The sequence below is a fragment of the Rhineura floridana genome, chromosome 2, assembly GCF_030035675.1.
Source record: "Rhineura floridana isolate rRhiFlo1 chromosome 2, rRhiFlo1.hap2, whole genome shotgun sequence".
Classification (NCBI taxonomy): domain Eukaryota; kingdom Metazoa; phylum Chordata; class Lepidosauria; order Squamata; family Rhineuridae; genus Rhineura; species Rhineura floridana.
Window position 1 is genome coordinate 166004235 of NC_084481.1, and position 14997 is coordinate 166019231.

At 40.6% G+C, this 14997-nt stretch overlaps 1 protein-coding gene across 9 annotated transcripts in view; it reads left to right on the plus strand.

Moving 5' to 3' along the window:
* Positions 1-14997, plus strand: part of TTBK2 (tau tubulin kinase 2) — a 163953-nt gene that overhangs the window by 143438 nt on the left and 5518 nt on the right. For 3 of the 9 annotated variants that reach the window (XM_061611280.1, XM_061611279.1, XM_061611281.1), the window contains 2 exons: positions 5759-7023; positions 10804-14934. In XM_061611280.1, coding sequence (XP_061467264.1) covers positions 5759-7023; positions 10804-11269 — 1731 coding nt within the window. In that variant the 3' untranslated portion in view covers positions 11270-14934. Of the gene's footprint in view, positions 1-5758; positions 7024-10803; positions 14937-14997 lie in introns of those variants that run through there. The other 6 variants (XR_009760697.1, XR_009760695.1, XR_009760696.1 and 3 more) reach the window with 6 other exon arrangements.

The following is a 14997-nucleotide window of genomic DNA, read 5'->3' on the forward strand; positions in this document are numbered from 1 at the left end:
TGGAAGAAAGGAGGGAGATTTAAAATAAAGTTCATGTTTTTCAAAAGTTCAACCAGAATAGCACCATGTATCTTCTTTTGTGACCTGAGGCTAGAATGCAGTTTCACTGTTCTGATATCTGTCTATCAAAAGGCAAGCTCTGTATCAGAGAAATTTTGGGCAAGTGAAAAATTTTCAAAATAGGAAAGTACACTTAGATTTTGATTTAGTGAAAATTTAAGGAATATATTGGAATCATCAATGAAAAATCAGAAATGCAAAGATGGATATTTTCTTTCTTATAAATTAGGAACTATAAGGTAGCTAATGTAGCTCTATAGAACTGGCAGCAATTGCTGTCAACCAGTTTTCTGTCCTACCCTCTAACTTTCCTCCCTATAACAGCACAAGGTTGTAGTGAAGGTCAATGCGGTAGATAAGCAAAAATTACAAGCCGTTCAGAATGGAAGTATATAGATGTATTGAAACAATTCCAGTTCCCAAAGAACTTCGAGCAAAATAAAGGGGATTTTAATGTTGCTTTTAATTTGATTGTTGTAATTTTCTTATTCCCTGTCTTTAAGCTGCCTTGTATTCATATCTAAAAGTTAGGGAATTAGTAATACTACTTAAACTTCATAGAAGTCATTAGAGAACAATTTGATCAATATATACATTTCTTCTTTCACCAATTTAGTTTGCTATAGGTGTGTGTGTGCTACTTGGCATCCTAGGCATCACCCTCTTGTTGCTACATAGAAATGCAATATGGGGAGTTTTTTTCCAGTCTTAAAACCTAATTTATTTAAAAATCTGAAACTAAAATCCATACATATACAGTACATTTTGCCATCATGTATGTCCCTGATATTATCAGTCTAGTTACTGTTGTTTGCTTCCCTTATATTGCCCTGGTTCACTTATCATGGTAATCCAAACTATGGTTTACTGGAACCACGCGAAAGTGCTGACTCCTGAAGAGGAGCTTGCACCGACTTTGTCTGTCCTCAGTCTTTGGCTAAGGAGGAGAGAGCTTAACCATGAGGCCAAGTTTTATTGATTGATTGATTGATTGAATTTATATACCGCCCCATAGCTGAAGCTCTCTGGGCGGTTTACAATGTTCAGATGACATGCTAAACTAAACCTTAGTTTAGCTGCTGTGCTGCATTGAGCTAAAAGGACCAGGGAAGAGAAAAGTGGCTGCAGTCTCATCTCTGGGTGTCTGCACTAAGACATGGTTTGGCTTACTGTTATGTGCGGAAGTGACCATAGTCAGATACTTCATGATTGCATTCCAAACCAATGTATTTAAAGGAAGACCAATTCAGCAAATGAAATAATAATAATAATAATAATAATAATAATAATAATAATAATAATAATAATAATAATAATAATAATCCGGTTTTAGGCCTGGTTTTGGCACTGAAACAGCCTTGGTTGCCCTGTACGATGACCTCTGTTGGGAGAGGGACAGAGGGAGTGTGACTCTGTTGATTCTCCTTGATCTCTCAGCGGCGTTTGATACCATCGACCATGGTATCCTTCTGGGGAGACTCGCGGAGTTGGGAGTTGGAGGCACTGCTTGGCAGTGGTTCCGCTCCTACTTGGCGGATCGTCGCCAGAAGGTAGTACTTGGGGAACATTGCTCGACACCTTGGACTCTCCATTGTGGAGTCCCTCAGGGGTCGGTTTTGTCCCCCATGCTTTTCAACATCTACATGCAGCCTCTGGGTGCGGTCATCAGGAGTTTTGGTGTGCATTGCCACCAGTATGCTGATGACACGCAGCTCTATTTCTCCGTTTCATCTTCTGCAGGTGAGTCTGTGGATGTGCTGAACCATTGCCTGACCGCGATAATGGACTGGATGAAAGCTAATAAACTGAGACTCAATCCAGACAAGACTGAGACGCTGTTGGTGAATGCCTTCCCTGCCCAGATGGTGGATGTTTACCCTGTTCTAGATGGGGTTACACTCCCCTTGAAGGAACAGGTTCGTAGTCTGGGGGTTCTTTTCGATCCTTCCTTGTCTCTTGAGGCGCAAGTGGCCTCAGTGGCAAGGAACGCGTTCTACCACCTTCGGCTGGTAGCCCAGCTACGCCCCTATCTGGACAGGAATGACCTCGCCTCAGTTGTTCATGCTCTGGTAACTTCTAGGCTGGATTACTGTAATGCGCTTTATGTAGGGCTGCCCTTGAAGACAGTTCGGAAGCTCCAGCTAGTGCAAAACGCAGCAGCCAGACTGCTGACGGGGACCAGCCGGTCAGCGCATATAACACCTGTTCTGGCCCGTTTGCACTGGCTACCTATCTGTTTCCGAGCCAGATTCAAGGTGCTGGTTTTGACCTATAAAGCCTTACACGGCGTGGGACCGCAATATCTTGTGGAACGCCTCTCCCGCTATGAACCTACCCGGTCACTTCGCTCAGCATCTAAGGCCCTCCTCCGGGTACCAACCCATCGGGAAGCCCGGAGGACAGTTACTCGATCTAGGGCCTTTTCTGTAGTGGCCCCCGAACTGTGGAACAGCCTCCCCGAAGAAGTACGCCTGGCGCCTACACTTCTATCTTTCCGGCGCCAAGTTAAGACCTGGCTATGCTCCCAGGCATTTTAAGCGTTTAATGTTATAATTTTAAATTTTCTACTTTCTTTTGTTGCTGCTTGTGTTCATTGTTTGTAGGCTGATTTTATTGTGATATTTTGTATTTTAACTTTTTTGTACACCGCCCAGAGAGCTACTCGCTATGGGCGGTTTATAAATGAAACAAACAAACAAACAAATAAACAAACAAACAAATAATAATAAATAAATAAATAAATAAATAAATAATAAACAGCAACAGTAATGGGCTTGACCAGACTTTTCCTCATTGAAATTCTGCTAGCGCTTAAGTAAGTAAGTGGGAAGGCAATTTCCTCCCAATTCTTCCTCCCCTCTGGAATTTCCCTTGGGACCCTCTGGTACTGTGTGAGAGGTGGCACTGAGGCTGCAGGGAGAAGGGGGAATTAGTAAAAATTACCTCCCTGCCCCTTTCCTTCAGCAGAGAGCTTCTATGGAATTCCAGTTTCCTCCACAAATGGAAGAATATAAATTAAAATATAAAAGACTTTGGCTGTGGAGGTGTAGTTTGTACAAGCTTTAAACTTTGGGGTTTAATCACTGGTCCTTTTTATTTGAAATTATCAAAATACGAATTTTGTAGAGTTGAACGTATTCTTACAATAAGGTTATTCAATACTGCCACATTGGGCATTAACATTCATAGGCAATTCATGATTTGGGGGGAGCATATGCTGCATTTCAAGCTTCTTTTGAATTGGTTCAGCGAAAAAACAAAACAAAAAACCTCCAGCAGGTGGTAATGGAATTAGGGGAATGGAAGAGAGAAGCTTCTGTCCCTCTGTTAGAGGAGGCAAAGGGAGCATTGGGAGCAAGAAGAACCTTTGTCCTGTTACCCTGCTTAACCTGAGCTGTAGCAAATTCTTCCTTGAAATCAGTTGCTTAATGAAAAGTTTATCAGTTGCTGGAGAAGAAAGGGAGGCCCGTCGACTCTTCTACTGTAGCAGGCTAAGCCATCAGTTCTTGATGCTCTTGAGTTGTTTCATTACCATAACATCCCCTAAAAAGACTCTCTAAAGTTCTGGTTATCAAGGCCCATTCTAAGTACCATAGCCTGCCTCTTCCCTAGCATCGCTACATTTTCTTCATCTACATTTTCTGACTCATAAGCATCCAACCTTAGTCATCTTAAACTATTAAAATGCAGATATCTAGCTTTCATTGTTGCAGATATAGCTGCAGAGTGATCCTACCATATGGGTTAGGCTTGCCACTGCTGGTAACAGTCGCCCCCCCCCCGAGCTTGGAAAAGTTACTTTTTTGAACTACAACTCCCATCAGCCCCAGTCAGCATGGCCACTGGATTGGGCTGATGGGAGTTGTAGTTCAAAAAAGTAACTTTTCCAAGCTCTGCCCCCCCCTCACATTTGGGACATGTGAGAAATTACATAGAACCTCTTCTTACACACCTTGAATGTGCAGATGATGGTCAGTGTTAAATACAGCAGTAGCAGATTCCTGAGAAAAAAATGCTTTGTTTGCCTAGCTTCTGAGGGCAGGGAAGTACTCTGTGTGCAAGGGGGTAAGACTTTGATGGTTAACCATGCAACAGGGTAATAGATTTTTCAGTAACAGAAAGGTAGGTTTATGTAAGAAGTGTATGTGTGTGGAGGGAGAGGAACAGCAGTTGAAAGACGTGTGGAAAGTAGCTGTGTAATTTGCGAAAGTGATTGCCAAAATAGATTCTAGAATGATATGAAACAGAGTTGGCCCTTGGAGGAGAGGGTGGAGGAGATAAGGATCTGGCCTTATCTATAGTATAAACTATAGTATAATATGAACAAGCAATGTGCTGGCACACATCACTAAAATTATACACACTTTGTTTGGGAGAAACAAACCCCGGGTTTAAATGATACGACAAGCCACACCATGGCTTACCTATGATTTAATACAATATTTATTTATTTATGTATTTATTACATTTATATCCCTCCCCATAGCCTAAGCTCTCTGGGCAATATGCAAGCCAGGCCAATGTAATGGCCATTGGGTGCAAACAATAAAAATATGAACAATGAGAAAATTGAATATTTGCTTAACAGAGCTTTGGACACGGGTGAAGTCCTTTTACCTAATGGAAGAGAAGTCTGCAGTATCAAGGCAGATCACTAACCAATATTTTAGTTGACAACACTGCAGGGAAAGGCTGGATTTTTGCAGTGTAGTATAGGGAGAAGTAGTTGGCTTGGTGACAGAACCAATATGGTAGCAAGGGAAAAATTAAAAACAACTCAATTTTTCCCCCTTGTCAACAGTGTGGATGATAATGTTGGTTACTATAGAGCAGCCTTTCCCAACCAGTGTGCCTCCAGATGTTGTTGGACCACAACTCCCATCAGCCTCAGCTAGCATTGCCAATGGTCAGGAAGATGGGAGTTGTAGTCCAACAACATATGGAGGCACACTGGTTGGGAAAGGCTGCTATAGAGTAAAGATGGGTAGTTCAGTCATGGACATAGGGAATTTGAGATGATGGAGAGACTTCCAGATAAATACAGGATAGGCAGGTGGAAATGCAAGACTTGTTGGAGCAAAGGTACTGGAATAGAAAGGTGTGATTAAGTACTGTCAACCTCTAGGTAAAGGTTTTGATGAGGTTGCTCAGGAAAGTGTGCAGAGAGGGAATAGCAAGGAACGAAGAAGGAATCCCTGAAGGAACTCCAAAGAACAGTGGGATGGTTGAAGAGGACCATATTTTTGTGGAAATGCTGAATGAATTATCCAGCTGGTAGGAACGCAACTATCTATGATCAGAACCATGGGGGGTGTCAAGGAGGCCAGCCAAATCAAAGATGGTAATGACTGAGGTGGATGAGGACTGAGCAGAGACCTGGAGTGAGGAGTTCAGTGATTTTGATGAGGACTGTTTCAATGTTACTACATGCATACATCTATGGAATTGTCATGTCAACCTTAATTTACAACATAGCTTAACCTTTTTTTAGTTGTATTTTACTGTTTTCAGTAAATATTGTCAGTTGGCATGGGACATGCACATACCAGGATGGGGTGCTGCTTAGTCTTGTAAGAGCAAATTAACTATTAACTCTCTTTTTTGTACCCGAGAAAATTATTTGACAATATGAACATGCAATTCCAAAGCCAAGAAGAATCTTTCCTGTAACATCATTTTTTTTCTTTTTTCTGTATAGGTTACAATACCCAGACCGTCAATGGCATCCACACAGTCTGCTTCTGAGAGTTTTCACTATGGCCTGCATGTAGAGAAGAAAGATCGGGATCCCCAGCTTTTGGAACATACTGTTGAACTTTGCTCTCGTAAGGAGAACTTAGCTGATTTGGTGGCAAATGATTCACTAACTTGTAGTGGCAATAGAACAGATTTAGTACTCAAGTTAGACCATAACCTAGAGGCACTTGAAAAGGAAGGGTGTATTGAAGAAGGTGTTGGAATCCAAGATCATAGCCAAACAGACCTACTTGAACAATACGTGAAGAGAAAAGGAGAGAGAGAACTTGTGAATCTCTTTGAAAAAGTGGAAGAAAAACCAGTGGTTTATGAGAATGCAATTGAAATACAAATTAAAGGACCATATTCAGCTGCTCAAGGAAACACAGAATCTATATTGGATGGACCTCAGGTTGTTACAGAACCTGAAGAACAGAGGCTAATTCCTTCCTCTTTATTGCCAAATCAGGATGCAAAACAGGAGTTACAGAAGCAGTCAGCAGCTGAAACATCAGATGTTTCTTTATCGAGAAGTACAGATCCATTTGCTCAGAGACAGGAAAGCCAAGGAGTACCAGTACAAGAAAATGGTTTCCATGATGATGGGGATATTGACCATGCTGAAGAATTGCAATGCCAACAGGTGACCCTTGCCACCTTTTTGCACCAAGAGGAGAAAGAAGAGCAAAATGTTCAAAGAAATGGAGAACTGTTGCACTCCATTTCAGAAAATGAGAGTTCTAATCAGTCCAAGAAGGAGTTAGTTAGATCCCCATTTGTAGCTAGACAGAGTCGCATTCCAGTTTTAGCACAAGAGATAGACTCCTCTTCAGAATCGTCTCCTGTTTCAGCAAAGGAGAAGCTTCTTCTAAAAAAGGCCCATCAGACAGACTTGGTTAGACTACTGGTAGAAAAGAGACAGCTCAAAACTTTCCTTGGTGATATCTCAAGTGCCTCTGACAAATCATTGAAAGAAAAAGTAGTTGCTGGTCCCTTACCACTTTCTGAAGATGTGTTGTCCTTTTCCAAACTGACATTGGACACTCATTTACACAGCCAAATAGAGGAGAGTTTTTTGTCACCAAGCAGTCCTCAGTCCAGAAAGAGCAAAATTCCAAGACCTGTATCTTGGACTCCCACAGATCATGTTAGCAGTTCAAATTCAGCTCAGTTTTTTCCTCGACCACCACCAGGAAGACCACCAACAAGGCCTGGAGTAGAAGCCAGGTAAGAAAAAACCACTATACATTTGAAACAGATTTGAGTGATTTGGGGAAGATTTTGTATGATACCATGCAGTGTATACCTCCAGTATTTGAAGCTGAGCATATGTGCTTATACATGTAAAGAACCTTTTTTCTGTTTCCAAATTTAGAAATGGTTTGCCTGAATAAGAACATTAGCAATATCTGTATACAATCTTAACTTTAAACCCTGGCAGTTGTGCTATAGGGTGCCGCAGGGTACCATTCTGTCGCCAGTGCTATTGCCTACCTATATGAAGCTGCTGGGAGTGATCATCAAGAATTTTGGGGCAAGGTTTCATCAATATGCTGATGACACTCAGGTCTACTTCTCCATAACATCCGAATCAGGAGATGCTGTACAGGCCCTTAACCAGTGCCTAGATACAGTGGTGGGATGGATGAAGGAAAATAAGCTGAGCTTGAATCCTGGAAAGACAAAGGCACTGTGGGTGAGTGGTTCTCATGTCTGAGAAATTGGTTAATTGCCTGGTTTGGACAAGGTCACACTCCCCCTGAAGGAGTAGGTATGCGGTGTGGGGTGCTTCTGGATCCAGCTCTGTTACTAGAGGTTCAAGTAGTCTCAGTGGCTAGAAGTGCCTTTTATCAGCTGCATCTGGTAAGACAACTACTACCATTTGTGGACTAAGAGAGCTTAGCCACAGTAGTTCAGGCATTCATGACTTCAAGCCTGGATTACTGCAATGTACTCTGTGTGGGGCTTCCCTTGCACTTGACCCGGAAGCTGCAATTAGTGCAGAATGCTGCAGCCAGATTGCTGATGGAAGCGAGACCCTCTCAGCATATAATACCTCTGCTCAGAGATCTGCACTGGTGGTCAATTTGTTACAGGGCCAAGTTCAAGGTGTTACAACTGGTATATAAAGCCCTTAATAGCTTGGGACCAGTTTCCTTGCAAGATCACCCTACCCCATATGTGCCACTTGAGCACTTCACTCTGCAGAACAGGCAGTTTTACAGGTGCCACATAATACTCATTCTGCACTTGTAAGAAATTGTTCTTTTAGTGTGGCAGCACCTACTCTTTGGTACACCCTGCCTATTTGACATCAGGCAAGTATCTTCACTGTATCTCTTTTGGTGCCTGTTTAAAACTTTTATAAGGTAAGCCTATCAAGACTCATAGATGTTATCTGTTTTTATCTTTTTAGTTACTGTTGTAAATATTTTAAATATGTTTTTAATTGCTTCTTTTTAACTATTATTGATCATTTAATTTTTTTTTGTAAACCGCTTAGTTATTGTTACATTCAAGCAGTGTATAAATTTTGTTAAATAAAATAAACACTGGGTTTCTAAAAGATTTTAATTCTAGATTTAAATGAACTTGGATTGCATATAACTATTTATGAGTACACGCAATTGAGCTGGATTTGATAGTCAGAAAATCTAACTATAGCTCCAATATAAGCTGCTCCTTATCATGTATCTTTTGGTAATGCCATTAGGAAATACCCTTTCTGTTTCCATTCCTCATCTGACTTACAAAAAACATCTACAACAAATTTTACACTTTTTTTAGAGCAATACTTAAGTCTTAAGTTTTTTATATAAAGGACTTGGTAACATAGGGTAGGCAGAAAGAAAAGACAATTTTTTATAGCTTTCCTTTCAAATAAAAACGTTTTCTGGTTAGCTTATTCAAGGTAACACAGACTGGTATTGCTCTTGTTTCTTGTGCTGCGTGATTTTTTTTTCTTACCCTGCTATAGATTCTGGTTAAACAAGTTTTTGTACTGCAGGCAGTGCCGGCTCCAGGCATGTGGGGGCCCTTGGGCATCAGCTTGCCCTGGCCCCCCGGTGGGTGGTGGGTATGCGCTCGTGCATGTACGCACACGTGCACGCCCCCATGGCCCCCCTACCTGTCTAGTCTTTACCATTGCCCTTAATGAAGATGGCGGCCGTGGTTTCCCTAAGGGGAATGAAGCTTCCGCTGCCATCTTTGTTGATGGCACATGTGCGTGCTATGCGCGCACATCTCTGCCATCAACTAAGATGGCGGCAGCGGCTTCAGTACCTTAGGGAAGCTGCAGCCACCATCTTCATTAAGGGCAATGCTAAAAAGCCAGCTGACAGGTAAGGGGGGGCATGGGGGGGCGCGGATCACGGAAGGGAAGTGGAGGGCCCCTCAGGGGATCCTGTAGCTCTGGGGCCCTCGGGCCAGTGCCCAACCTGGCTGCCCTTTAGAACCGGCCCTGACTGCAGGATGTAGTAATTATATCATAATGTTTTAAAATTTCCCTTAACATTCTTTTTAAAATGACGATCAAGGAACAATAGCCAAGACCTCTGGATGGTCCTGTGCAGCATTCTTATGGATAGAGATGGCGTCCTTCTAGGCTTTTATCTCCGCACAAACTGAAGTTTAAAAGCTGATTTTAGGATGCCACATTGAATGCCATTTGTATCTTACAGGAATGCATGCAGTGTACCTTTTCCTGCTTACAGTATATAGTAATAGTATAACTATGTATTATTTATGAATTCAGTTAAGATTCTGCTTCTGTATAAGGAAAAGCAGCTTATTAAACATTAAAAGCCTGTTTGAATAAGTATATTTTCAAAGCCTTCCTAGATGTGAGAAAAGAGGGAACCTGTTGGATCTCTTGTTGGAAGCATTTCCTCTTTGGTATCACTACCAAAAAAGGCTGTATCCCTTGTTTCCATTCATCAAATCTGTAATAATGATGGAACATAGAGCAGGACTTCTTAGGTTGATTTTAGGACGTGGATAACTTTATATGGGATAAATCAGTTCTTGATGTATCCTGTTCCTAGGCTTTTTGAGGGCTTTAAAGGTCAACAGTAGCTGAGCTTGGAAATAAATAGTAAAAATGACACATTTTATTTTATTACTTGTCATGGTCAGATCACTTCCCAGTGAAATTTGTACTTATGGCTCTGATCCTGCCCTGCCGGAGTGATGCACAGATTATTAGGCTGTTCTACCTCCAGAGACCAGGATTCCTGAAAGATTGTCCCACCCATTTATATGCTCTATTGATCACTGCACTCTGCAGGAGAGGACCTCCTGCAGATACCACCTTATCAGGAGGTCTGTTCCGCACAGTATAGGAATTGGGCCTTTAGTGTTGTGGCATCTACCCTTTGGAATTCCCTATTAAATATTAGATACCATCTCTGTCTTTCCCAGACTGTATCTGAATTGGAATTGTTTTTAGAAATTTTTATTGGTGTCTGCCACCCTGGGCTCTTATGGGAAGAAGGGTGGGATGTACATTTAATAATAAATAAAAATAAATAATAATTATTAATGTATTCATCACTTTCAACAAGACAACTTATAACAATACAAATCCATACATATACAACATTTTAAACAACAATAACACATTGAAAGTGAGCATCCACTAATTATAATTAATAAGCAACTGCCATTCCCTCACATAACGTAAGCATGATTACTGAAAAGTACCTAGTCAAAATGCTGACAGGAACCATGGTGGTATTAACACTCAAATGCTTGGGAGAAGAGGATTGTCTTTGCTTGGCAGCAAAAGGCTGCTAAAATCAGCGTTAGGTTAGCCTATCTATAGGGAGCATTCTAAAGATGGGAAGTCACCGCTGAAAAGGACTGTTCTGTTGTTTCCGTCCTCCGGACTTCTGCTGCACACAGAGAAGGCCCTCTAATCGTAGGTTGTAGAACGTGAGCCTACCCAGACCCTGTCATGGCCCTGGAGAAGCAGGATGTGGAACTAATCAATTTCTCTTTCTCTTGGAGGTTACGCAGGTACAAAGTGCTAGGAAGTAGCAGCTCTGATTCAGACCTGATCTCTCGGCTGGCTCAAATCCTTCAGAATGGATCTCAAAAACCACGGAGTTCTTCTCAGTGTAAGAGTCCAGGGTCTCCACATAGTCCCAAAACACCACCCAAAAGCCCAGTCATCCCCAGACGCAGTCCCAGTGCCTCTCCTAGGAGCTCTTCTTTGCCCCGTACTGCCAGTTCCTCACCATCCCGGAGTGGGCGCCCTCACCATGACCAGAGGAGTTCATCCCCACATCTTGGAAGGAGTAAATCACCTCCCAGTCTTTCAGGCTCTTCATCTTCCAGGAGATCTTGCCAACAAGAGCACTGCTACAAGTCTAACAAGAATGGTCTGAAAGGATCTAGTGGCTCCTGCCATCACTCCTCTAACATTAAATCTCCCACAGGGAAGAGCAAATCGGCCAGCAAACTTAGCAGATAGGAACTGAGTTTTGTCCGGTGTCAAAGCCCCCTCCTTAATCTGATGCATGTTGTGTTTGTGTACTGTGTATTTAAACAAAAAGTCTTCAAAAATCAGTGTTCATCCTGACTTTCAAAGGAAAAAAAAACTAAGATAAATTATTTATAAGGCCCACTTGGTATATAGGTGGCCAGGCATTGCCTAAGAACATGCTGCAAGCAGATCTGGGAGGCTAAAGGGCAAGGATGGAGCATCTGGAAAGTCCAAGGTGTGTGAAATATTCAAAACAAGCATTGCTTTGGAGGTGAATATTTTTAATAAGATTTCACTTTACTTTTTATTTAATAAGAAAACATGTCATATATTAGACTTTTTCAAAATTACAAAACATGAAATTGATTTCACCATGACACCATTACATCTGAAGTATTACTCAGCTGTGTGTTTGTAGAGTTTTTAAAAAAGCACATTATTTGAAACAGCAATAGTTCTGTCAGTCTATCAATGTTGGGCTTCACACATCTGTTTTCAAGTTGCTCACTGTCCATGTTCCTTCGTGGCTTATACTTCCTTTTAAAACAAAAACAACCCTCTCTAATCTTATACTACTATATATTTAATGTGGGTGTAAATATGTACAAATCCATTGAAACCAATTCCATTTAACATTTATGTGACTGTACAGGTTTGCAAGCATGTGTTTAAAAAAAATTGTGTACCAATATTTGTTCAGATCCTGATCCTTGAACAACTTGATCATTTATCTGTGTGTTAATTTCTGGAGCTATGGCAGGTTTACATCATACCATATATAAAGGATCTGGAAATAATGCTCACAGTCTGAATTAAGGAGGAAAACCAGAAGAGTTTGGATTCTGAAATATTCCTGTAATTAAAACAATTGTTTGTGCAATAGCCTCTCAGGGTACAAAGAAGAGCCACTGTTAAAGCTGATCAGAATTCACCCTTTAGGGGTGAGATGTTTAATCCATTTATCCTCCTTACACAGTGTTCCTCTCCAGTGTAACTGTACTGAAGAAGAGCAAAAATGTTTACACACTTAAGACTTCTTAAATCTAGAAGAAAAATGGAAGCTTTTATTACTCAAAGGACATTGCAGAGCCTAAACATGTAGTAGGTTAGATAGAAAGAAGCAGCAATTCCTTTATTGAGAATCTGGAAGAGAATACTTGATAATCAAACCTACAGGTGTTTCTCACATCTCAACATCCCTAAACCTATATTGTATGGCGAGAGCACATGTCTGTCCAATTTGCACACATTGCTACTATAATCTGAACTGGTAGTTGTATATGTTTATGTAAGGCGTGGAAGCCAGCACCTGTGTGGCTTCCCTACAATACAAGTATACATACTTCCTTACTCAGAAGTATTCTTGTGTTTAGGGACACTGTAATATGGAAAACAACACACAGAAAACTCAAGTTCAAAGATTGTCTTCCATTCTGTCTCCTAATATAATCAATGGCTTTTAGTTTTCCCAGACTTTACTTGGACTTCATTGTATGACTCTTAGAGGAATGACTTGTTTTGCTAGATTTAGAAATCAGTGGTGGATTATGGACGCAACCAGCTTTCTGAATGGGTTTCTGCTGTAGGGGATACTAGCTGTGGCAATTACTGATCTGCTTGCTGTAGTCATATGCCTGTAGCCAGCATATATTATTTTTAATTTAACTTTGTTTTATTTAACTTCATTTGCTGCCAAAATAGTATCTTTGGATGGAAAGGGGAATATTTTCTCTCTGGGCTAACATATTTCTAATGCTGCATTGAAGCTGCACTGAATTTCTCTGGTTCTGTCCGAATGTGTTGGATTTTTTTTTACTCTTAAATGTGTATATTGTTTCCCATAAGTAATGTAGCACAGTGTGGAACCTTAGCCTCATTTAGGTTTCAAACACTGCAGACGAATGCAATAGGGAGAGCATACCTGCTGTTTCTTGAGAAACTATATGATTTATAAGACCTATTCTGTTGTATTATATTGTACGATAGGTGCTATACCAATAATTGCATGTTCTCATGGTAAATTATATATTACACACACACACACACATCTATCTGCTTAACTCTCTTGTTTCTCATTTGTAATATTTTGGGCCATAGACAATGCAGTACTTCTTCTGTTGCGTGCCTGAACCCCTGGACTTGCTGCTCCCATTTCCTGGCTTGCACAAAGCTGAATATTCAATGGCTCAGTTCAGGACTGAAGGGTTGGTGATTGCTCAGCAACTCAGTGTTCATTGTCAGCTTTGTCACTTTAGTTTTAAATTTCTGAATGAAATGGAAAGAAGGGATCTATGCATTTGATGGCCAAGTGGAGTGTGTGTTTCTGATTTTGACTTTTCATGTTTTCCCTACATCTTTCCATCAGCAGGCTTTCATGTTTAAATTTTTCCTTGTGACACTGGGCAGTGAGTGACGATAAGTAGATCAGTATTTATACAAAGAAGTTTAGATTTTTCTCTTATTCCTTGCCTTGCTAGCTCTTATCTCCTACCCTCCCCCATTTTTATGAGAACTTGTTTGGATTCTCCACCCTTCCCCTAAAGCTGGAATCCAAGTGTTATGGTCTTCACATATTACCAGATTTTATAGGGTTAATTCCAACTAAATTAAATTATCCCAGCAGAATGTACTTGAAACCATTTTGCATCAGTCTTCCCAGCCTGGTGTCCTCCAGATGTTCCAGAGTGTAACTCCCAACATCCCTGACCATGCTGGCTGATGGGAGTTGTCCAAAATGTCTGGAGGACGCATGTTTGGGAAAGACTGTACTTCTACATGGTCTTTTGTGATGATACATAAGTATTTCCAGAGAATAATTTATCATGAGGTTAAGTCGTGGTTGAATCAGATACACGTAGAGTTACATTACTTCGTGATAACTTGCCTTGAAACAGCAGAGCTGTATGAATTCTTCATGCTCATTCTTACATTTTTCTGAGGCATTTAATGCCATATGTCCATTTTATTTCTAAAATTCAATTTTAAAAAGGTCTGTCTGTACTTGTGACCTGTTTAAACTACTTGCAATATTCTGTTTTTTATATTTTCCCCCCACTAAATCTGAGGACATGATGCTTCTGCAAGAGCCCTGGAGGAACTCCTTTCCAAACACATCCAGAGCATCAGTATTACATGTAGGGAGATGCATATCCCAAAGATGTATTTTCATGCTTTGCTGTCAGGGACAAAACAATTCCTATCCTATGCATTGACTTAAAAAGAATGTTGTTGAAATATTATGTGTTCCTCTTATGTTAATATGTATTCTAATGTTCAAACTATTTTATGTTGAAATGCATTTGTTTCTTTCCAAGTTGTACAAAATGCAAAGAGATATAGGTCCGACTAGAGAGTAATTGTGTAAAGCACAGGATGATGCCTATGTGTTCTTAATGCAATGACTGGAAAAATTATTTCTGAGGGTGTCACTTTGTCAAACACCTGATCCAATAGTGATTAGAAAGCCCTTGGTTTACTAATGAAGCTTTAAATTAGCATAGTGGATTACTATCTCATATTCTCTGTCTTAATCAGTGGTTTTGTTTCTCCATCTCTTGCAGGGATTTCTCCATAGCCTTTCTCACTCCTGGAAGGGAACCAAATATGTATTGTGAATTAATTTTGATTACAACAACTCTAGCTACATAGTAAGGAAATAATTACTCTCATAACTTCATGGGATTAATTAGAATTGCTTAATTGAGTTTGTCATGGAG